The following is a 24,230-nucleotide window of genomic DNA, read 5'->3' on the forward strand; positions in this document are numbered from 1 at the left end:
GTCCGTCCGTCGTCCCGGCGTCCGTCCGTCCGTCCGGAAAACTTTAACGTTGGATTTTCTTGGACACTATTAAGTCTATCAACACCTGATGTGGCCTGATGGTGTATGGTTACAAGATCTCAAAAAACATGTGCGGCAACTTGACCTCACTTCAAGTTCAAGGTCACAGGGGCCATAATTGTTGTCTTAAAAACGACCATTTTTCACATTTTCGCATTTTCTCTGAAGTTTTTGAGATTTAATACCTCACCTATATATGATATATAGGGCAAAGTAAGTCCCATCTTTTGATACCAGTTTGGTTTACCTTGCTTCAAGGTCAAGGTCACAGGAGCTCTTCAAAGTTGGATTGTATACATATTTTGAAGTGACCTTGACCCTGAACTATGGAAGATAACTGTTTCAAACTTAAAAATTATGTGGGGCACATGTTATGTTTTCATCATGAGACACATTTGGTCACATATGATCAAGGTCAAGGTCACTTTGACCCTTATGAAATGTGACCAAAATAAGGTAGTGAACCACTAAAAGTGACCATATCTCATGGTAGAAAGAGCCAATAAGCACCATTGTACTTCCTATGTCTTGAATTAACAGCTTTGTGTCGCATGACCTTGGATGACCTTGACCTTGGGTCAAGGTCACATGTATTTTGGTAGGAAAAATGTGTAAAGCAGTTCTTAGTGTATGATGTCATGAGGTCAAGGTCATGTCAAGGTCAAGCATGTGAGTCGTATGGGCTTTGCCCTTCTTGTTTGTTTGTTTACTGTTCGAGTCTTGTATGGTGTGTTTTCCAAGCTGTGGGCAGTGAATTTTTTTTTTTTTTTTAACAGGAAAAATAAAGAAGAAATAACCTTACCATTGTCAGAGAATTTTATGTTCAGCAACTCTGGCATTTTCTAACTTTCTGTACTTTTGAAATATCTTATCTTTCTTTTTTGCTCAGCATACACGAAAACACGCGTAGTTCCAGCCAAGAAACATTTTGTCTCAACCCTGGCAGAGCTTCCTTGACACTTTTTATGATATAACGTGAAACCTTTGTTTAGGGTACCAAATGAATGACAATTCAGACGTCATTATTGAAGTTCAGAAAAGAAAGGAAAAGTGCATCTTTTCTGCCAGAGAAGTGAACTTGACCAACTGTACAGGTCACACTACAACTAACACAACTTGCAGAAAGTAAGTAGATAAACTCATAATTGTATGTTCCTCAATAACTTTTCTTCTGAAAAAAGCGACCAAATATTAGCTGTTAATTGAAACACAACTTCACTGCCCACAGCTTGGGAAAGGCACTTATTGTGTTCTCTACGTGAGGAAAATGAATACCCATTTGATAATTTTCTCATATCCTTCACGGGTGTGTGTACTATGTAAATGAAGTCATGGTTCAGGGGCAGCAAGCGACAATCGGGCCCCTGGAGCAATTTTTTTATTAGTGCTTTTGTGAACAAGAAACAATTAACAAGTGGCTCTATCCCATCCCCCCCCCCCCCCTTTCACGTCGCGATATAACCTTGAACGGTTGAAAACGACGTTAAACACCAAATAAAGAAAGAAAGAAAGAAAGACAATCGGGCGTAAACATTCTCTGTTGTTGCTTTTGTTAATGTTACCGAAATGTTTCTTTTCTTTTGTTGTTGTGACAAATAATGCTTCCTTCGTGTGTTTGGAAGTGGAACTCGGGCCTGAGTTGTAAAAATGTAAAGGATTCAGTGTTCAAAGTAATATGTTCTGATGTAAATAAAGGCAAACTACTTTAGAGTGCTTTTAGTTTGTGTGACGGAGCGGAGCATTAGATCGAGTGAATTAAAGCACTTCATTTTTGAAAGTTGGTGAGTCAATTCAAAACGACAGTCTGGAACGCCGAAGAAGAAGAAGAAGAAAAACGACAGTATGTTTGCAGTTGTGGCACACGGAAGTACTGAATGTAGAATAAACAGAATACTACATGGCTTGCTATGTTCAAGGTTAACTCTTGTTTTTGTTTTTTTCCAAATACATGTACATGTATTGAAAAAACTCCCTTTTGCAAGCGTTTCAATATTGAAAAAACAAACAAAAAAAACCCCATATAATTATAAACCTGCTAATGCTATCCTACAGCAAGTCGTGTAGCATTTTGTATATATATATACACTGAAACGCGAAAATTAATCAGTTACCCAAAACACACAATGCCTTTGACTGGTATATGATGTAAGCATCATATAAGCAATGGATGCCTGGTGTAGGAGCAACTAAATGTCACCTATGAGTGAGAGGCATTGAACGCTGAGTGTTAGTGTTACTGTTACATGTAATTGCAAGTTGGCTACTCCAGGTCTTGTATTAACTGGTGAATTTCTGCATGGTGTTTGGGGAGAATTGGCCTCACTGATACAGCAGCACAGAACTTGAGTGAGTGCAAACACAAATGTCCCAACAACAAATGATACAGTAGAAATGTTCTGTTGCAAATACAAGACGTATTATGTATATATATATATACTGTTGCATGGCTATATGTATCAGAATATGTACTTGTTTACTGCCCCAATTGGATGGTCCTGATCTGGGCCTAGTAGTATTATCTCTATCATAGTTGCAATAACATTTAACAGTAATCATGTCTATACTGTACATTAATGGAATACAAGGTTTCATTACTTTGGTTGGCGCATGCATAATTTATATAAAGACTCATCTACACCTTTTTTTCTGCCATGTAAATTTTGCATGGTTACACTAACAGCAGTGACAGCGGTTCCTTTGTGAGAATCTCAAACATTCCTGTAAACAATGTTCAGTGACCTGTTTTTTGATGTAGATTGATAGTCGTCTGTTCAATAAAAAGCCGTTTGTAATCTGAATGAGCTGTCGTTTATAACACATACCTCAGATGAATGAATAAGTAGTAATTAACACTACTGCAGTGATTATATTTTTGTGTTGATTTTGTTTAATAGCAACAACAAAGACTATTCATAAAGCAATCTCTTAAATGCTGATTAGTTTGATGCTTTATGTTTTGTTTCTTCTTTTTTGTCTTCTTTTTTTCTTCTTCAAGGGACTGGTGTTTTGTGTTTGTTTGGTTTATGATCTGCAGGAGTTTACGGTTATCTTTGTATTCCTCGTGAATCTCTGTGATAACTATACACGTTGCTGACTATTTTCTTTTGTTTGATGTAAGTGCTTATAGCCTTTGCTGTTGCCACTATTGGTGCTTGAGAGTTTTGCGTAGTTTATGTATAGAAGCCTTTCATTTGTTTCATTGAAAGATGATGGAATAAAATCAAGGGCTTTTGTACGTGTGGTGTTTTGGTCTCTTGTAGCGTGAAGCAGTGCTGGCAAATATTATGCCTACTGTTTTTGTTTCAGTGGAGAATAAGGCCAACAAAAAAAATAGGTCTGTTTACGGTAACCCGACCGACCCTAGTTTTTAGGCCCGACCCTAATCTTTTTTTTGGATCGTCTGAAAAAAAACAACCGCATCCAATAGAGCTGTTTGCGCTCAAACAGCAGACGACAGAAGGGAGGTAAGCTCAAAGTACTGTTTATAGTTATGTTGGGCAAAAGCAGGGATTGATGAGAAGAAATGAACTGTGAAACATCATAGAGAGGGGAGAAAAAAAGAGAAAAAAAAAAGCCGACCTACCGACCCTATTTTTTCACCCTATGTTACCGTAAACAGACCTCTTTTTTTTTGGCCTAATCAGTGGGTGTTGTATAAATGATGATGCGGAACCAGTCCCATTTTAGACCCTACAATTAAACTTAAAAACAGCCCCCCCCAAACTCAACGAGCCAATTAAAACTCTTCTTTCTCAGACTTTTTGTTCAGAACCAATGTAAATATACGCCCTTTTAGATGTTTCCCTCGTACATACGACCGTATTTTGTTTCAGACTTTTTGTTCAGAACCAATGTAAATATACGCCCTTTTAGATGTTTCCCTCGTACATACGACCGTATTTTGTTTCAGACTTTTTGTTCAGAACCAATGTAAATATACGCCCTTTTAGATGTTTCCCTCGTACATACAACCGTATTTTGTTTCAGATTTTTTGTTTAGGTTTTAAAATGGGGTTCCTCTGTGTTTGTTTCAACAGAGAAAAATCAGTAGGTGACATATCACTGATGATTTTATAATGGAAATTGTAAAATTGTAACAAGAGTTACAACATAGATACAAGAAACCTAGTGTCCCATATCCCTAGCATCAAGGGTAAAAGTACACATTTCAGTGAATGCGATGCATGACAATGACATAAAATCACAGTTGCAGCCAGACAGCTAGTCATGCATTTGTGCTTGAAATGGAAATGCCTCTTGACCTCAGCAATCTTGCCTCATGCATATATCTGAAATGCCCTCATACATTTCTCATTTCAGAGGCTCTGCTTCAAAGTCGACCTTTGCCCGATGCCCCCCACGACATCCTGGGTGCAAAATGGATGTCCAAAGAAAATCTATTGGTGGGTCAGCAAGACGACGACCCCAACCTGTTCGTGGCCCTCTACGACTTTGGGGCAGGGGGAGACAATCAGCTCAGCATCGTCAAGGGTGAGGGTTGTGTCAGAATGGCAGTGTTTGGTTTGGGGCAACTCAGCATCGTCAAGGGTGAGGATTGTTTCAGAATGGCAGTGTTTGGTTTGGGGCGTCTGGTTGAGAGAGGGAGAGTGTCTGTGTGTGATTGTTCCGTCTGTTTCAGACTACCTGCGCTTGTCTGCAGAATGTTAAGTTGTGTGGTCTGCACGGTCTGTGTGTTGAAAAGACTTAAACAATCTAAGGAAATTATGCCGTGAAAGAGAGGGGATTTAGATTTTAAAATGAAATTCTGACTCTATAAAAAATAGTATTGTAATTAAAGAGTTTGTGAAATAGTGAGCCTTCAAGTGGCAAGAGTTTTTTTGCATTTCCATAGTGATGAGAGAACATTAGTTGATTTTGATGATTATGTCAAAGTGATTTCATTGATATTCAGTCGTCATAGGCATTTTTGACTCACATGCGAAGCAAAAGTGAGTCTATGTACTCACCCGAGTCGTCCGTCCGTCCGGAAAACTTTAACGTTGGATATTTCTTGGACACTATTCAGTCTATCAGTACCAAATTTGGCAAGATGGTGTATGATGACAAGGCCCCAAAAAACATACATAGCATCTTGACCTTGCTTCAAGGTCAAGGTCGCAGGGGCCATAAATGTTGTCTAAAAAACAGCTATTTTTCCCATTTTCTCTGAAGTTTTTTAGATTTAATACCTCACCTATATATGATATATAGGGCAAAGTAAGCCCCATCTTTTGATACCAGTTTGGTTTACCTTGCTTCAAGGTCAAGGTCACAGGAGCTCTTCAAAGTTGGATTGTATACATATTTTGAAGTGACCTTGACCCTGAACTATGGAAGATAACTGTTTCAAACTTAAAAATTATGTGGGGCACATGTTATGCTTTCATCATGAGACACATTTGGTCACATATGATCAAGGTCAAGGTCACTTTGACCCTTATGAAATGTGACCAAAATAAGGTAGTGAACCACTAAAAGTGACCATATCTCATGGTAGAAAGAGCCAATAAGCACCATTGTACTTCCTATGTCTTGAATTAACAGCTTTGTGTTGCATGACCTTGGATGACCTTGACCTTGGGTCACATGTATTTTGGTAGGAAAAATGTGTAAAATATTGTTTTTCTCAGTTTTATTGTAAAATTATTCTGAAAGAAAGATCAAGGTCTGTTCAGCATGTGAGTCTTGTGGGCTTTGCCCTTCTTGTTTTCTATTTCACACATATATATATATATTTGCATGTGTCTGTCTTATTACTATTAGTCTACATGCATATTTGTAGTTGTACAGGAAGTGGCTGTTGTTATTTTTCTTAATTTTAAGTGCAACGTGTTTGAATACACATGAGTACTTCCCATGTCACTCCCTCCGTCCCATGTTTCAGCGACTCTTTTCTATAATAACAAGCAAGGTATGTTAGAGGAACGTTTCATTGTGACAAAACAAAACAATACACATAATTACATGTTCCTGTAGCATACCCTGCTTGTTTTTACATTCTGAATTTGGGAACTTTGGCAGTCTTATTTGTTTTTGGATTTTTTTCTCTTTAAAATAACACCACATTTTGCTAGCCTAATCTGTGTGCGTCCCCCTCCAGGCGAACAGGTGACAATCATCGGCTACAACAAGGGCGGGGAGTGGTGCGAGGTGAAGAACCGGGCGGGGGAGGTGGGCTGGGTGCCTAGCAACTACATCGCCCCCGTCAATAGCCTGGACAAGTTCTCCTGGTACCACGGCCTCATCTCGCGCAATGCCTCCGAGTACCTGCTCAGCAGCGGCATCAACGGCAGCTTCCTGGTGCGGGAGAGCGAGAGCAGTCCGGGCCAGCGCTCCATCTCCATCCGGTTCGAGGGCCGCGTCTATCACTACCTCATCATTGAAGAGGACGGCAAGGTGAGCTGGGGTTTGGTGTGGTGGGCCCTTTTTCTTTTTAAATGTATTTCTTTATTTCTCTCCCCCTCCCTTTTTTTTTTGGGGGGGGGGGGGGGGTTACAGAATAAGGCACAAATTGCACTGGTAAAAATGGGTCATTTGCACAAGGAAGAAGGTTGATAAATGGGGACATTTGAGAAGGAAAGGGATAAAAAAATTGCACTGGTGAACAAAATACCAAGAAAAAGATGAAGTCATTTTGATTTGGGATCATTTTATTGTCAGATATACACACGCAAAAAAACCCAGACAATTGCAAGTGCAAGTGCTTTTCTAATTTACTCAGCATTTGCTGTTTTAGCGGGCAAAGTGTTTGTTATTTTAGCAAGCAGAGCATTCGCTATTTCAGCAATCAGGTTATTCACTGTTTTTTAGCATTGCAAGCAAAGCATTAGCTATATCAGCAAACAAAACAGAAAGCAATAACAGATGCCAAACGACAGGAAGAAAAAACAACGCTAAACACTGCCGTTGTTTGCCACAGGTGTTTGTGACCCATGAGCACCGGTTCAACACGCTGGCGGAACTGGTGCATCACCACTCCATCCATGCAGACGGCCTGGTCACCACGCTGCTCTACCCCGCCCCCAAGCGACAGAAACCCACCGTCTTCGGCGTCAGTCCCGAGCCAGACCGCTGGGAGATTGAGCGGACGGAGATTGCTATGAAACACCGGCTAGGTACGTTTGGGCCTTGAAGGCGGGTGGTTTGTTTTTAAAAAGAAGAGATGGCAGTGAATCACTGTTGAGGGGGGCGCATGAGTTTGAATTTGTGTTTTTGGGGCTGAGCTGTCCACTTGAGAGAAAAGAAACTGCATTGAAATGTAGCTGCAGAACCTTCAAACCTTGGATTAGTTCCAGTATTCTGTCTGAATTAGTAACATTAATTAGTTAATGATAAGTGGTTAAGTAATTTGATTCCAAGAGGTGTTACGAGTGAATGGATGTTAACGTGTGGGATGACATGATTTTAATGTGTTTTTGCTTGTGTGTGTGCAGGAGGGGGCCAGTATGGTGATGTGTATGAGGCTGTGTGGAAACGCTACAACAAAGTCGTTGCTGTCAAGACACTGAAGGTAAGTTGTAGCTTGATCGACATCTCTCACATGCAAATCGATTTACCTTTAATTTCTCTGAAATAAGGGTTGAGAGAAGAAAAAACAAGTCGCGTAAGGCGAAAATACAACATTTAGTCAAGCTCAGTCGAACTCACAGAATGAAACTGAACACACTGCATTTTTTCACAATGACCGTAGTCTGCCGCTTGTGCAAAACAGAGTGAAACTGACGAGCCTGTTCAGCGCTGTAGTGGTTTCGCTGTGCTGCATAGCACGCTTTTCTGTACCTCTCTTCGTTTTAACTTTCTGAGCGTGTTTTTAATCCAAACATATCATATCTATATGTTTTTGGAATCAGGAACCGACAAGGAATAAGATGAAATTGTTTTTAAATCGATTTCGGAAATTTAATTTTGATCATAATTTTTATATTTTTAGGTTTCAGAGCTTGTTTTTAATCCAAACATAACATATTTATATGTTTTTGGAATCAGCAAATGACGAAGAATAAGATGAAATTGTTTTTGGATCGTTTAATAAAAAAATAATTTTAATTACAAGTTTCCGATTTTTAATGACCAAACTCACTCATTAGTTTTTAAGCCACCAAGCTGAAATGCAATACCAAACCCCGGCCTTCGTCGAAGATTGCTTTGCCAAAATTTCAATCAATTTGATTGAAAAATGAGGGTGTGACAGTGCCGCCTCAACTTTTACAAAAAGCTGGATATGACGTCATCAAAGACATTTATCGAAAAAATTAAAAAAAACGTCCGGGGATATCATTCCCAGGAACTCTCATGTCAAATTTCATAAAGATCGGTCCAGTAGTTTGGTCTGAATCGCTCTACGCACACACACAGACACACACACACACACACACACACACATACACCACGACCCTCGTCTCGATTTCCCCCCTCTATGTTAAAACATTTAGTCAAAACTTGACTAAATGTAAAAACAGAAAATATTCTACATTTAGCCTTATTTTGAATATGGCCAATCTTATTTCCTCCTTTTTGAGTCACTTGAGAAAAAGTGACTCTATGTAATCGGTCAGTGTTAGTCTGTCCGGCCGGCCGTCCGGCCGGCCGTCCGTAGACACCACCTTAACGTTGGACTTTCCTCGGAAACTATCAAAGCGATCGGGCTCATATTTTGTTTAGTCGTGACCTCCAATGACCTCTACACTTTAACGATGGTTTCGTTGACCTTTGACCTTTTTCAAGGTCACAGGTCAGCGTCAAAGGAAAAATTAGACATTTTATATCTTTGACAAAGTTCATCGGATGTGATTGAAACTTTGTAGGATTATTCTTTACATCAAAGTATTTACATCTGTAGCCTTTTACGAACGTTATCAGAAAAACAAGGGAGATAACTAGCCTTTTCTGTTCGGCAACACACAACTTAACGTTGGGCTTTTCTCGGAAACTATAAAAGTGACCGGGCTCAAATTTTATGTGAACGTGACTCATTGTGTTGTGAATAGCAATTTCTTCCTGTCCATCTGATGCCTCATATAATATTCAGAACTGCGAAAGTGACTCGATCGAGCGTTTGCTCTTCTTGTTTACATTTAGTCAAGTTTTGACTAATTGTTTTAACATAGAGGGGGGAATCGAGACGAGGGTCGTGGTGTATGTCTGGGTGTGTGTGTAGAGCGATTCAGAGTAAACTACTGGACCGATCTGTATGAAATTTTTCATGAGAGTTCCTGGGTATAATATCCCCAGACGGTTTTTATTTTTCATTTTTTCGATAAATACCTTACCCCCCACGGGTTAGGGGGAGTCCCATATTGGTTGGGACGAGAAAGAATTTACCCGATGCTACCCAGCATGTCGTAAGAGGCGACTAACGGTTCTGTTTCTCCTTTTACCCTTGTTAAGTGTTTCTTGTATAGAATATAGTCAATGTTTGTAAAGATTTTAGTCAAGCAGTATGTAAGAAATGTTAAGTCCTTTGTACTGGAAACTTGCATTCTCCCAGTAAGGTCATATATTGTACTACGTTGCAAGCCCCTGGAGCAATTTTTTGATTAGTGCTTTTGTGAACAAGAAACAATTAACAAGTGGCTCTATCCCATCTCCCCCCTTTCCCCTATCCCATCTCCCCCCTTTCCCCGTCGCGATATAACCTTGAATGGTTGAAAACGACGTTAAACACCAATTAAAGAAAGAAAAAAAGATAAATACCTTTGATGACGTCATATCCGGCATTTTATAAAAGTTGAGGCGGCACTGTCACACCCTCATTTTTCAATAAAATTGATTGAAATTTTGGCAAAGGAATCTTCGACGAAGGCTGGACTTTGGTATTGCATTTCAGCTTGGAGGCTTAAAATTTAATTAATGACTTTGGTCATTAAAAATCTGAAAATTGTAATTAAAATTATTTTTTTATAAAACGATCCAAAATTACGTGTATCGTATTCTTCATCATTTTCTGATTCCAAAAACATATAAATATGTTATATTCGGATTAAAAACAAGCTCTGAAAATTAAAAATATAAAAATTATGATTAAAATTAAATTTCCGAAATCGATTTAAAAACAATTTCATCTTATTCCTTGTCGGTTCCTGATTCCAAAAACATATAGATATGATATGTTTGGATTAAAAAACACGTTCAGAGAGTTAAAAAGAATAGAGATATAGAAAAGCGGGCTAACCTCCTCATCGCAACCGCTACCGCGCTTTTCTGTATTGTTAATTTCACTGCCTTTGCCACGAGCGGTGGACAGACAATGCTACGAGTGTACGGTCTTGCGGAAAAAATGCTTTGCGTTCAGTTTCATTCTGTGAGTTCGACTGAGCTTGACTAAATGTTGTATTTTCGCCTTACGCGACTTGTTACCATTATCTATCCTCATGTCTGTAATAATTGTATCAGCAGATAAGCTGGAAATGAACATGTTCTGTAAAATTCTATTTTCAGGAGGACACAATGGCTCTCAAAGACTTCTTGGAAGAGGCTGCTATTATGAAAGAAATGAAACATCCAAATCTGGTGCAATTACTGGGTGAGTCTTAGTTGCGGCACTTCTATATCTGGATGGGTTTGTTTTGGTCTCGGGGTCTGTCTGTCAGTCTCTCTCCTGGCTGTGTCCATCACTTTAATCTAACACTCTTTCTGTAATTGACAACGTCCCGAAATAACTGTCAGGATGCGCAAGCGTTGGCGAAAAGTTGCGCCCCGCTTTTCTTGCACAAACAGGAAACACATGGTCAGAACAAACATACAGATCTATAACTTCAATGTATCCATCGCTTTTAGTTTGCATTCCTTTCTTCTTCTTTTTTTACGATTGAATGCACGCTACGCAAACTTGGTTTTTCTGTCCCCAGAACTGGTGTCTATTTGAGACATAACGTGGTTTTATGCTAGGACTTTTTTGAATGCACAGAAGCATGCACTCTTTTGTAGTCTATTCGAGCCCCTTAAATGAGTTTTAGTCGGCCTCTGACGTCACATGGCTCAAAGAAGGGAAATCCAATGTTAAATCAATGCATATATTTTGTACAGCTATTAAATTGATATATCTGTGTGTTGTTTAGGTGTGTATATTTTGTCAATCAATCAATCAATATGAGGCTTATATCGCGCGTATTCCGTGGGTACAGTTCTAAGCGTAGGGATTTATTTTTTTATTTTTTTATTTTTATTTTATGCAATTTATATCGCGCACATATTCAAGGCGCAGGGATTTATTTATGCCGTGTGAGATGGAATTTTTTTACACAATACATCATGCATTCACATCGCATTTTGTACAGCTATTTAATTGATGTATCTTTGTGTTGTTTAAGTGTGTATATTTTGTACAGCTATTTAATTGATATATAATCTTTGTGTGGTTTAGGTGTGTGTACGAGAGAGCCCCCGTTTTACATCGTGACGGAGTTCATGCCGCACGGCAACTTGCTGGACTACCTGCGCGGTAGCAACAAGGAGGAGATCGGCCCCACCGCCCTCATGTACATGGCCACACAGATCGCTTCAGGCATGGCGTACCTGGAAGTCAGGATGTTTATTCACAGGTGAGCAGGTGTATGCAGCTTACCTGGCTGCTTAGTACAGTTATTGGGGTAGGGGGTAGAGAAACTATGTTTCATGCGACCTGCTGGTGAGAAGACATCTTCAAGCAGAAGACACTTGTTTGGGGAATCAAGTTGAGCTGTCATTTCCAGGGTGGTTAGAATCTGAAAACACTATAAAACGGTTTGACAGTCTGTTGACAGTCTGTTGACAGAGGGTTTATTTGCACAAATGTCAAGGGGTCACTCGCACAAGATGCTGAGCTAGCTTCTTCTTCTTCTTCTTCTTCTTCTTCTTCTTCTTCTTCTTCTTCTTCTTCTTCTTCACTCATGGGCTGAAACTCCCACGTTCACTCATGGTTTTACATGTGGGTTTTTTTTACGTGTATGACTGTTTTTACCCCGCCATTGAGGCAGCCATGCGCCGCTTTCAGGGAGAGCTAGATTCTGTGAGAGCTGCAATCTATACTTCTTAAAAATACGAGTTAAAGCAAATCCAAGTGCAAACGTTGCCTGTTCATGGGTCTCTGAAGCTAACATCTGTTTACATACTGAGACACTTGCAATTGAGGCGTTCTTTCGACACTATTGTTTTCTTCATTTTTATTTTCCCTTAATTGTCCCATCGCTGAGAAATTTGGGGCACTTCTTCCCAGTTGAAAACTAGCAGCAACAGAGTTGCGCCACCCAGGTGTGTGCGTGTTTAGGTGTAATCAGCCACCTGTAATTATGGCAGAATGACCGAGGTCTTTTACGTGCCACAGTGGTGACACGGGGGCAGAACAAGGATACCTCTCTGGGTCTGCACATAAAGTTGACCCGTGTGCGTCCCAGCCCGTATTCGAATCTGTTACGCTAGGATCACAAATCCAGTGTTTTTACCAATTTAGCCCCCAATAACATATCAGACACCACATTGTCAATAACATCATGTTCAAAGTGTTTTCCATCACGTCTAACAGGGATTTAGCGGCCAGGAACTGCCTGGTGGCGGACACCAACATGGTGAAGGTGGCTGACTTTGGCTTGGCACGTCTGATGAAGGACGACACGTACACTGCACACGCCGGGGCCAAGTTCCCCATCAAGTGGACTGCACCTGAGGGTCTAGCCTTCAACCGCTTTTCTACCCGCTCTGACGTCTGGGGTGAGTTGGCTGTTTGAGTGAGAAAGCTGCTTTACAGTATCACTGGTGTAATTTGCGTAACATGTGACTGTGTGTGTGTGTGTGTGTTCATTAACTGTAGATGTTGATAGGTGTTGTTCACACGGTATGGAAAATGTTCACAACGTAACTGAACAATGTTCAATGAAAACAGTGCCACCTATTTTAGCTGTGAAATATGTACTGAAAGTGTTTTTGAGCTCTGAATTTACTAGACATAGCCTGAGCCATGAAAACAATAAAAATTTAATTTAATTCAATTCAATTCAATGCAACTTAATTGTCAATGTAAAACATTCAGAAAATTGTCTTCATGCTCGTCATATACAAAATTTACATTGCGAAAAAAACACTGGAACACACAAGATCTGAAGGCACAGGAAAATTAGGAATCATCTTTGAATTAAAATGTATTTCATTTACGTTTTTGCAGCGTTTGGTGTATTACTGTGGGAGCTGGCAACGTACGGCATGTCGCCGTACCCAGGGGTGGACCTGACTGAAGTTTACCACTTGCTGGAGAGGGGGTACCGCATGGAGCGACCACAGGGTACCCCCGCCGATGTCTATATACTCATGCTGAAATGTGAGTGCCAGGGGTGGGGCACTGTCTTCAAGGAATAGATGAATTCCGAAAATAACTCCGGCAGGTTTGCATGGCTTGTGGGAGAGTGACCTTTTCTTGCAAAACCTCGTACAGATATTGGAGGAGCCAATCACTAGCGAGGGGTGTGAAGGAAACACGTGGAACGGTCACTCTTCCACAGCCAATACAAACCTGACGGATGTATGAGTGTGTGTGTGTGTACATGTGAGTTATCAGATTATTTGTAAAAACATGGGAACACATTTGAAAACAACAAGACTAGTGATGACATTGACAGATGCTGCTGACTTTCAAAACAGTTGCAGAGTGTGTAAACTGATAGTGGGGTAGGAACTGTGTAGGGGCATACTACAGTGGAACCCCCCCTTTAAGACCTCTACACATCTGTGAAAATAAGGTCTTAGAAAGGAGGGGTTCTTAAAAATGGTGGTAAATTGACAGAGCTTAAAAACAGGAAGTCTGAGAAAACCAGGTCTTAGAAGAGAGGGAGTCTTAAATTAGTGGGTCTTAATACGGGGGTTCCACTGTAGTGAAAGATAGGGTGAGTAGTGTTAATGGAGGATTCTGTTTTCAGGTTGGCAGTGGGACCCGAAGGACCGGCCAACGTTCAAGGAGATTCATTACTTATTAGAAAACATGTTTGAGAAATCCAGCATCAGTGAAGGTATGCTTTGCCATTACTTTTTTTTATGATTTTTTTTTCTTTTTTTTTTTTTTTTAGTTCGAGTTCTGTGTGTCTTTTGTGGTTTTTTTAAGTTTTTGTTGTACGTCTGCTTTCTGTCTCTGTTTTCTAATCTTCTTTCTTTTATTCATTTCCTAGTCTTTATTTTTTTTTAATGTTTTTGTTGTTGTTGTTGTTCTATTTTGTATGTTTGATTTTTGTATGTGTTGTTGGTATGTGATTTTGTTTGTTTGTGTGTTTTGGGGTGTTTTTGCATACTAGACTGGTACTTGCTTGGGTTTTGGTTGTCAAATAGTGATTGCTTTTTTTCCTATGCATGTCGTTTTTCTTTTCTTCCTCTTCTGGACACTGACTTTTGCTGTATTTTTTTTCTATTTCAGTTTTGATTTGGTTTCTCTTATCTTGTTGGTTTGGTGTTGTTTTTTCTCATTTGTTTGTGTTATCGTTTTTGTACCTCCCGTTTTCTTTGCTGACTATACTAAATTATTTTCTGTTTCTTTCAGTTGGAATCCTTTGTTTCGTCTTTTTTGGGTTTGCTTTTTTGTTGACACGACTGACAGAACAAGAAAGTGTGGTAGAGTAGAAATAGCCAGCTTGAATTGAATGGCTGAGAATGAACTGATAAAAGTTGCAAAAAGCGTAGCATGGGATTTGGCACCTTTTTATTGTTAAAACAACCACTTTTTTGAAGATATTTTACTGCAAAAACAAAAGACCAGGGATGATTATGAACAGTAAACGTACATTTGTGTAATGATAAAGAAAACGAGAGAAAGGAATCCTGCCAGTGTCAGTTTCAGAACCAGATTTTTGAATTCTGGTAGATTAAAACTCTCATGCCGTTCAGTTTAGCACAGTGTGATTTTGCATGCGAGATGATGGTGTGTGGTTGTGTGTCCCACTGCACGTCTTTCTTTCTCTGCCAGCCTGCGAGGTCGCACGGAGCGAGGACGAGGCGTAACGCACAGCAGACTGACACAAAAACTGTTCAAAACCCTTCAGGTGTAGCTCCCGCTGGGGAACACGGCTTCTGCTGCGTCTGATGCAGTAGGACTGACTAGCGGTGCTGTCTTTCAAGGACTAGAGACTGTGTGCGCTGCCTGACCAACTTCCATACTTAGCCTTGAGATTATTCTCTTTGCTGACAAGGACTCAACCATTCGCCCCAAGCTTGCCTGCTGATGGAATACCAGAGACATCAGAACTTGAAACCAGTAGATTCCTTCTGTGGAAGGCCAGGAAAGCCTGCCTGCAATGAACAAGAAAGGCTTTCCTGTCTACAGTGTGTGTGCGTGTTTCAGAGCTGGGTGCAAAGTCTCAAAGGTGTGAATTGTCTGTGCCCGTGTTCCCCTAACTTTGACATGCGGATGTGTGCCTTGGTGACTATGACAGGATGTGTTGCCTTGGTGACTATGACAGGATGTGTTGCCTTGGTGACTATGACGTGCATGCCAAGCCTTATGATTTAAACTGCAAAAAGAAAAAAAACCCAAAACAATGACAACTAACGAGTAGTGGAGTTGTTTGGTGGGGAAAGACTTCATGTGATGTTGATGATATTTATACGCTGCCCACTTCTCCATCCACAGAGGTAGAGAAAGAGTTGGAAAAGAACGATAAGAGATTGGTGCCCACTTTGCCCTCCAAGAAAGGGAGGCCTTCGACCGCTGACAGTCCCGAGTTCCAGTCAGAGGGGAGAGCTAGCGCAGGTATGTGACTGTGTTTGTGTGTGTGAGAGTGTGTGTGTCTATAGAGAATACTACATGGCTTGCTGTGTCGTACCAGATTTACACGAGTTGTTTTTTTAAATATTGAACTGCGAGCGAAAGCGAGCTGTTCACTATTTGAAAAAGCAACGAGTGTAAATCTGGTACGACACAGCAAGCCATGTAGTATTCTGTTTATCCTACATACTGTACTTACGTGTATTTTACTGAAAATGCCCTGCATTCGAGGCAGCTAAATTGAAGACGCTTGTTTTGGAACCTCGATCTCTTCTAAAGCCTCGTGCAATCCATTACGTCAAAGCAAAGAAACGTCACTCTGAAAGTGTGGCGTGACGTGTTAGTTCTAAAGATTCATCGAGGGTAATTAGCGAGCGCAATTTGTGTTTCTATAATGACGTTTGTCTCGGTGACTTTGGCATCATAAGCAGTGGAAAAACAGGTCCCTGCCAGACTTGCTTGACATGACCTCATTTACATGATATACACACGTGTGATTTGAACGATTATTATCTCACGGGTGTCTCTCTCACGTATGTAGGATAAGTATGTGTTTGTCTCTGTGTGTATGCGCTCGTGAGAGTAAGCATGAGCGTGTCTGTCTGTTTCATTGTCATTGCGTATGACTATGAGGGTTCCTACATGTTAGTGTACTTACACATGATACAAGAAATTGAAGAAATGTTATAAAAAGACTTGAATGTCATTTATATACATATATTTCTTATTGATATTGTTTTTTTTTGTTTTTTTTAAATTTATAGGTGTCACTTTGGTAAAAAAAAAAATTCAAAGTTTTTTTGTGTTTTTTTTTATACTTTTTTTATGAACACTTGTAAACTTTTAACTGTGGGTATTAGTATAACTGTTGACTTGAAAACTTGAGTGTCTTTACTTCCTCCATATAACCTGAAACCAAATGTGCATTTGAAACTTGAGTATCTGTACTGCCTCCATATAACCTGAAACCAAACATGCAATGAAATTTGTTCCTCTCCTGACAAAGGCCCCACCCCTCCTGCCGGTCGCCGCGTTCTCCCCACTCTGGAAGAGACAAACATGACGGACATGAAGCAGGTGTCGGACATACTGGCGCGCAAGGCATCCAACAAGAAACGGCCCGGCCCCGTGCCCCCTCGCCGCACCACCTCCGTCAAGGAGCAGCAGGCCTTGGAACAATCAGAGCTGGACCTGGAGCTCAAATCGCGCATGAAGCTTCAGAAAGCCAAGGTAGAGAACTCCACCGTCCCTGAGGAAGACGAGCGTAGTGGCTCCGTCAAGCAGGATGGGTCTCCAAAGATCAGCCGCGAAGAATCCTTCGGGAAAAGCAGCGAGGCTAATTTGAAAGCCGCGCAGATCGACAAGTCCAAGTATCTCATATCCGAGGCCAACGCACGGTCGTTTGAGCAGGGGACGGCGGAGAGAAGCAGCTCTCGCAAACTGGGGCCTCAAAGCAGCTTTGGCAAGTCAGGGGATGGAGTGGACTCGTCAAGTTTGCCAGCTGTTGGACAGTATCCCAAGAAAGCCATCCCTCTTCCGCAGCGACCCAGCATCGGGTCGTACAAGAAGATGTCGGACCCCAACCGCCCTACAGAGCTGCATCACTCCATGTCTGTGGATGACGACAGCGAACAGGTCAGTGTGTTTCTTGGCTTGCTGCTGGACATCAAGTTTGGGAGGGATGGAATTAAAGATCAGGTAGTATGGCCTGTTGCCCGTTGGCTTCATCAGGTATTGAGGGGGGGCTGGTAGATTGTGTACTGTGAGGGCAGCTCTTCCACTGAGAGATTAATTATCCTTAAACAGTGGCACCCCTCTCATAGGACATCAACAAATCTGAGAAAATCTGCTTTTAGAATAAGAATTGAGGGAGTCTTAAAATGGAGGTTATGAACAGAAAATCTGAGAAAAGAGGGTCTTAAAAGGGGGGAATCTTAAATTCTTGTTTATTTTAAAAAGGGGGATTCCACTGTACATAACCAATGGATTAGAATATCGATGTTAGCCACAGATGTTTTTAACAACTGCATATCTTTCAAGTCGCTTGATCGTGACGTGCAGGTGCGTGTGGGCAAGCTGGACGTGGCCAACGTGTCCAAGGCCATCCATCGCTACGGCACCATCCCCAAGGGCGTGCGCATCGGGGCCTACCTGGAATCGCTGGAGCGTGAACACAACAACCACAGCAACGACCGCACCCCCGAGGACGGCGACTCTGAAAACGACCGCGACAGCGTGGCGTCCTGTCCCCCCGCCGTGTCGGAGGTTGTCGGGGACGGGATGAGCCCAGTGGTGGGGGACGGGACGACGGACGATTCAGATCCGGGCATCAAGCAGGAACCCAACCTGCGTCCCTCAGCCTTTGTCAAGTCCCAGTCTCAGCACGGCCTGGGGGATAACAACACGGGGATGGGGGTCGGGATGGGGGTCAAGTCTCAGTATTCTGGCATGCTACAGCGCCACAAGTCGGACTTGAGCGACTCAGACTCGCATCGTTACGAGGCCCCGTGGGGGGATCTTTTCGGGGGGCAGCGTCCGCCCCCCAACCCCAGTGAGAGACTGCAGGTGCAGCAGAACCAGGACGGGGTGGTGTCCAAGCCCAAACCCAGCCCCCGCTTCTCGCGGCTCATCGGAGACGGGGGGTCAGATCCCTCCTCCGCTCAGATGGCTTCCTCCAGGTCTTCGCCGTCGGGAGAGCCAGAAACTGTGACTGTTGACACCAACGGGGGGCACCGCCCCACCCCACCCTCCTCCTTCGGCACTGACCGCAGTAAGCTGGACTTCTCCAACTCCCCCAACAGCCTCTCCTCCTTCAAGACCTTCGGCAAGCCCAGCGTTGTCAAGGAGACCAACCTTGACCTTGTCAACGCGGAAGCCATGTTGGCGGCGGCGGCGGACTCCTTGCGTCACACGCCCACAGACAACAACACTGGGGGAGGGGACACTGGGATTTATAAACCGGTTCTTCCCCTGATGAAGGGCGCTACGATAACGGCTCCCCCCGATACCAGACCCCCTGACCCCATGACCTCTTCCATGGTGGGGGATAAAAAGACAGTGTTATCGTTGTCAGCGGATGACGGGGGTGATGCCGCCCCAGTGACCATTGAGAAGATTCTGGAAGCGTCCAATCGCCTGCGAGGTTGTATAGACAAGCTGGCTGTGGCAGGCAACAAAACTAGTACCAACTTTATGCTGCTGTCCGAAGAGGTGAGCTTATCTGTGTGTGTGTGCGTGCGTGTGCGTGTGCGTGCATTCATGCATGTGTGTGAGATCTGTTTGTGTGAGTGTGTGTATGCACGCTTCATTGATGTGAAAGTAAATTAAAGTTGCACTTTTGTGTGCTTTTTCTCCATGGCGTAGTTGAATGAGTGTGTGTGTGTTGGACAGATATTTTGAATGCAAGATGCTGTTCTGTGCATCTGATTTTGGTTGTTTATTTGAATCAGAATGTTATGTTCTTCCCTACTTTAATCTTTCATTTTGTTGTTAGTACTGGTATCCACATTTCTCTTGAAAGTTCACTAAAACCTTTACACTAAGATGGTTCAGACAAGGTTTGCTTCTCTGTATTTACTTGAAAAAGTCTCGCTCAAACTTGCTTTGCTAGGGCCAACAAAAAAAAATAGGTCTGTTTACGGTAACATAGGCCAAAAAAATAGGGTCGGTTGGTCGGGATTTTTTTGTTAAATTTTTTTTTTCCCCAAAAAAACATTTTTACGTTATTTTGCAAAAAAACCAAAAATTTTTTTTTTTCTTCTCCCAAATGCCAATAAAAGTCTAGGGTCGCGCGAAAAAAATAGGGTCGGTCGGGTTACCGTAAACAGACCATTTTTTTGTTGTTGGCCTAGAGGCCAGAAAGTGAAACAGAGAGTCCAGTAAACTTGTCATTACAGTGGAACCCCCCTTTTAATTTAAGACCCCCAATTTCAGACTTTCCCCCTTTTAAGACTGTGCCTTTACACGTAACCTGTGTAAATTTAAGACATAAGACATAAGATGATTTATTGTCCATACAATTAAACAATGGATGGAAAAGTGTGGTTCATCTGCTCTTAAAACAACCAAACAACATATGACAACAACCCTAAATATAACAAGTCGCGTAAGGCGAAATTACAACATTTAGTCAAGCTGTCGAACTAACAGAATGAAACTAACAGAATGAAACTGAACTCACTGCATTTTTACAGCAAGAGCGTATACTCGTAGCATCGTCAGTCCACCGCTCGATGCACAGGCAGTGAAATTGACAAGAAGAGCGGGGTAGTAGTTGCGCTGAGAAGGATAGCACGCTTTTCTTTATCTCTATTCTTTTTAACTTTCTCAGTGTGTTTTTAATCCAAACATATCACATCTATATGTTTTTGGAATCAGGAACCCACAAGGAATAAGATGAAATTGTTTTTAAATCGATTTCGGAAATTTTATTTTAATAATAATTTTTATATTTTTAATTTTCAGAGCTTGTTTTTAATCCGAATATAACATATTTATATGTTTTTGGAATCAGAAAATGATGAAGAATAAGATAAACGTAAATTTGGATCGTTTAAAAAAAAAATGTTTGTTACAATTTTCAGATTTTTAATGACCAAAGTCATTAATTAATTTTTAAGCCACCAAGCTGAAATGCAATACCAAAGTCCGGCCTTCGTTGAAGATTGCTGGGCCAAAATTTCAATTTCAATTTCAATTTGATTGAAAAATGAGGGTGTGACAGTGCCGCCTCAACTTTTACAAAAAGCCGGATATGACGTCATCAAAGTTATTTATCGAAAAAAAGAAAAAAACCTCAGAGGATATCATTCCCAGGAACTCTCATGTCAAATTTCATAAAGATCGGTCCAGTAGTTTGGTCTGAATCGCTCTACACACACACACACACACACACACACACACACACACACACACACACACACACACACACACACCTCAACCCTCGTCTCGATTCCCCCCTCCCCAAAACTTGACTAAATGTAAAAACAATAAAACATACGAAGGAAGAACACCCAAAGTATTCCAGACAGGCACGTATCTCCATTTAACTTAAAGACTCACTCCTTTTTAAGACCAGAATTTCTACGATTTTTAAGTCTTGAGGGGGGGGGGGGGGGGGGGGGGGGGGTCCGCTGTCCTTGGTCTGAAGACAGCTTCACCTCATGCTTTGTTTTGTGCAGGTGCAAGCCTTCCACGCGCTGTGTTGTCGCTTTATCGACGCCCTGCCCCCCCACGCCAAGTTCCACGCCCGCGAGCTTCTGACCCGCCTTCTGACCCACAGCCAGAGCCTCAAGACTTTCACTAGCTCCTCCCCCTCGGCCGGCGGCAACCTCCTGACCGACATCCAGTCCACCAACAGGGACATCATGAGTGTCATTCAGAGATGAGGCTTTGGCCGGTCCAACGGTGGCCTTTTTCTAGGAGGACCTTTTTTTGTGGGGTGGCTCTTTTGTGTCCATTGCTGGACGAAACTCGAGGTGGTGTTTCTTCCTGCACAATGACCAGTGTGACTGGCGACGGTCAGTTTGAGTTTTGTGTCAGTGGTTGTTGGACTGCAGTGGTGTCACTCTGCTTTAATTCAGTCCAGGTGTGTGTTGGAAGTGAAGGTGTGTCAAGTTGGATTTTGTATGCACTGTCCAATACATTGCAGTTGTGTTGAATGGCATGCTGGTCTGCTTAAAAATAAAAGAACATGAAGATGTGAAACATGCCAACAAGCTGCAGAGTTTTAATTATTCAACACAGTTGTGCCAGCTGTGTTTCGTGGCATGCTTGTCTGCTCCAGAAATGTTGTTTTGGTGGGGGGAAGCATGCTGCCAGAAGAACACAGCTGCACAGTTTAAACGTTCAACTCCTGACACCAGTATGACAGGAGAAACCTACGTTCTCCTACAGCAGGAAGGAAGGAAGGAAGGAAACAATCATTTGTGCCTAAGGCTTGATAGTATACTGGACAGAGTTGTCACAATTTTGAACAGAAACAGAACAAACTTGTGACTCGGTCTGATGCTGCTTTGTGAACCTGTGAAAGTAATGATGTGATGTGATGTGATGGAAGGAGATGTGAGATTTTGATGTGAGGGAACTGTTCAGTATTAACGCTGAGTCTGGCGGGTAGGACGTTTCACACGAGACAGTCAGCAGGAACACCAAAGATTTCCTGCGTCCTTTGATACTAATACAAACCTGTGAACAGTAGCCCGTGTTTACTCCTAACCTAACAGAATGATTTACAACCTTATTTGGTGAAAATTAATTTTCAGACTAAGTGAAAAAACTTAAAAGCCACCACTTCTGACTTGAACTCATTACTTCTGCTTCAAAAAGCTGTGCTTATAGTATATCTTTTGAAAGTTTATAGAAACAGCAGATAGGAAGTTAGAAGGGCACTTCCGTGTCAGACTCAGAATGCATGCACTGGGTAACATAGCAGAACGGTCAGACGTTGATGTGTTTTCAAATGAGGTGAGACTGAGAGAGCGATGCATTTTGAAATGAAATTTAAGAGTGTGGTTTATAGATCTCCAGTGAAGAGAGAGTGTGTTTTTGTAGGTATCTGTCGGTGCTTGCTAATGCCAGTTCCAGTTTTATTTTGATCTTGCTCAGTATGGTTGGTGGAAAACAGAATGTTTTGAAAAAGATGTGCTCAAATCAAAGAAGTTAGTCCCAGGCTCCTTTGAAAGTCGTAGATTTTTTTAAGTGATTTATTCCCACAGTCAGTGTTGTATTCATTTTCTGCTCAATAGCCATTTTTGTTTGGAAAAAGACTTTAGGGGAAAAGTTTTCAGGGTGTGTCTAAAACTAAAATGTTTTGGGGTTCCAAGGCAAAGTGCTACAACATACAGATCATTGTTCTCGGCATGCTAGAAATCATCGACATCCTGTAGATTCAAAAACAGGTGTACATGTTCAACGTGTGTCGAAAAATATTTCCCACTTAGAAAAATAATAGTACTGTAGTGTAATGAGGAAAAGGGCCTGTAGTTTCGCTTCATCAGTTTTCCCAGCAACACTTGGTGCACAATATGATGCACTTTATTTTGCTGCTCAGAGAAACGGCTCACAGATGAAGGGAGCAATCTTGCTGGTTGGGGGCAAGGGGGCTTGAAACACTGGACGTCAAGGACGCTTGTGATTGCAATACGTGTCGCAGTGCATGCATGGTAATCATTTTTAAATGGCCACTGTCACAAATTCAAGGTGATTTTTGAGTTTATAACCAGTCGGATTTTGCTTTATTTTCTTTTAATTCTCATGAAAACACAAGACTTAAACTCATCCTCTCCTTCTTCTGCAGAGGCTTTGTGAAAATGACAGGACCTATGATGACCAGTTTTGTATTGTAAACTTGACATAAAACCAACTGGTTGCCTTGGAGCTTTCTGTGTTCCGATGAGATTTACAGAGTGAGACACTTGAGCGAGGCTTGCGTGTCTTTTCACGTGAACGCAGCATGCTAAAGGGAACAGAACCTTGTTCAAAGCGTTGCGAACAATCTGTGAAGGAGAACAAGCGAGAGTGCAGAAAAGATGGTCAACCGGTTCCTGGATCCAGGGTCAACACTCAACAGTGTGTGAAAATAGAGTCACATCCTTTGCCTTCAATCCAACTCACCCGTGAAATGTCTGGATACATGTGCGCTTTGCTGATACCGTTCGGAGATCTCCGAGATTCCAGTGTACATGTGTAGCCAGAGTGCCAGGCAAACAATTGTCTTCAATTTTAGAACTTGTGCATTTGAGGAATAACTGTTGTTTGTCTCCGCTCATGTCTTCTTCTCTTGTGGACCAGGACTCTTTGAATGTGACTTGATTTTGCATTTAGGTCTGATTCATCGTGTCTGCAAGTAAGGTATGGTGTTCCGCCAGGGAAAGCCTTTACTAAACAGATGTGTTTTCATTTTTATTTTTACCAGTTTGACAGATCACAAGTTTGGGGTAAAACCGTGTATTTGGCAATTTGCGATTGAGCTGGGCTGTAAGTTAACTCATCAGATCATTTCGTCCAACTGCACTGTATATTAAACTGATAATTCAATTTGATTCAAGTCATTGCATATATGTGGAGAATGGTTTGTGTGAATAGTTCTCCCGATTGCCCCTACAAAAGACATTTGTCATTGCCTTTTTGGTGGTTTTCTTTTTTTCTGTGCAATTCATTTCATTTTCTTCCTCTGGTACTGTGGTAGCGATGTGTTCTTACTAACAAGAAACATGGAAATATGCTTTGGTGGGGAACACATTCTATGAGTGTAAGAGTAATGATACCTGTCGTGGGAGACGCCTTGCCCTCAGGTGAAAGGACGCCTTTAAACAAAGGACACCTTCTGTTGTCACTTTGTCTATCAACTGAACCAAAGTATCTGAAGAAAAGAACACTTGTGGTGGTATTTTTTGATGGTGTCAAGAGTGTGTTCTCATGAGAGGTACCTGGATGTCGATGCGCGACTAGAAAA

General features: G+C 41.7%; 1 protein-coding gene across 2 annotated transcripts in view; it reads left to right on the forward strand.

Annotated features, from left to right (window-relative positions):
• LOC138949117 (tyrosine-protein kinase Abl-like) overlaps window positions 1-24,230 on the forward strand; it is a 33,949-nt gene extending 9,719 nt beyond the window's left edge. For both annotated transcript variants that reach the window (XM_070320875.1, XM_070320876.1), the window contains 13 exons: window positions 4,381-4,551; window positions 6,161-6,456; window positions 6,980-7,175; window positions 7,494-7,570; window positions 10,498-10,582; window positions 11,423-11,600; window positions 12,560-12,744; window positions 13,196-13,348; window positions 13,944-14,033; window positions 15,641-15,760; window positions 16,782-17,410; window positions 17,837-18,985; window positions 20,956-24,230. In XM_070320875.1, the coding sequence (XP_070176976.1) occupies window positions 4,381-4,551; window positions 6,161-6,456; window positions 6,980-7,175; window positions 7,494-7,570; window positions 10,498-10,582; window positions 11,423-11,600; window positions 12,560-12,744; window positions 13,196-13,348; window positions 13,944-14,033; window positions 15,641-15,760; window positions 16,782-17,410; window positions 17,837-18,985; window positions 20,956-21,162 (3,536 nt within the window). In that variant the 3' untranslated portion in view covers window positions 21,163-24,230. The remainder of the gene's footprint in view (window positions 1-4,380; window positions 4,552-6,160; window positions 6,457-6,979; window positions 7,176-7,493; window positions 7,571-10,497; window positions 10,583-11,422; window positions 11,601-12,559; window positions 12,745-13,195; window positions 13,349-13,943; window positions 14,034-15,640; window positions 15,761-16,781; window positions 17,411-17,836; window positions 18,986-20,955) is intronic.

This window comes from Littorina saxatilis, linkage group LG15, assembly GCF_037325665.1.
Source record: "Littorina saxatilis isolate snail1 linkage group LG15, US_GU_Lsax_2.0, whole genome shotgun sequence".
Taxonomy (NCBI): Eukaryota; Metazoa; Mollusca; class Gastropoda; order Littorinimorpha; family Littorinidae; genus Littorina; species Littorina saxatilis.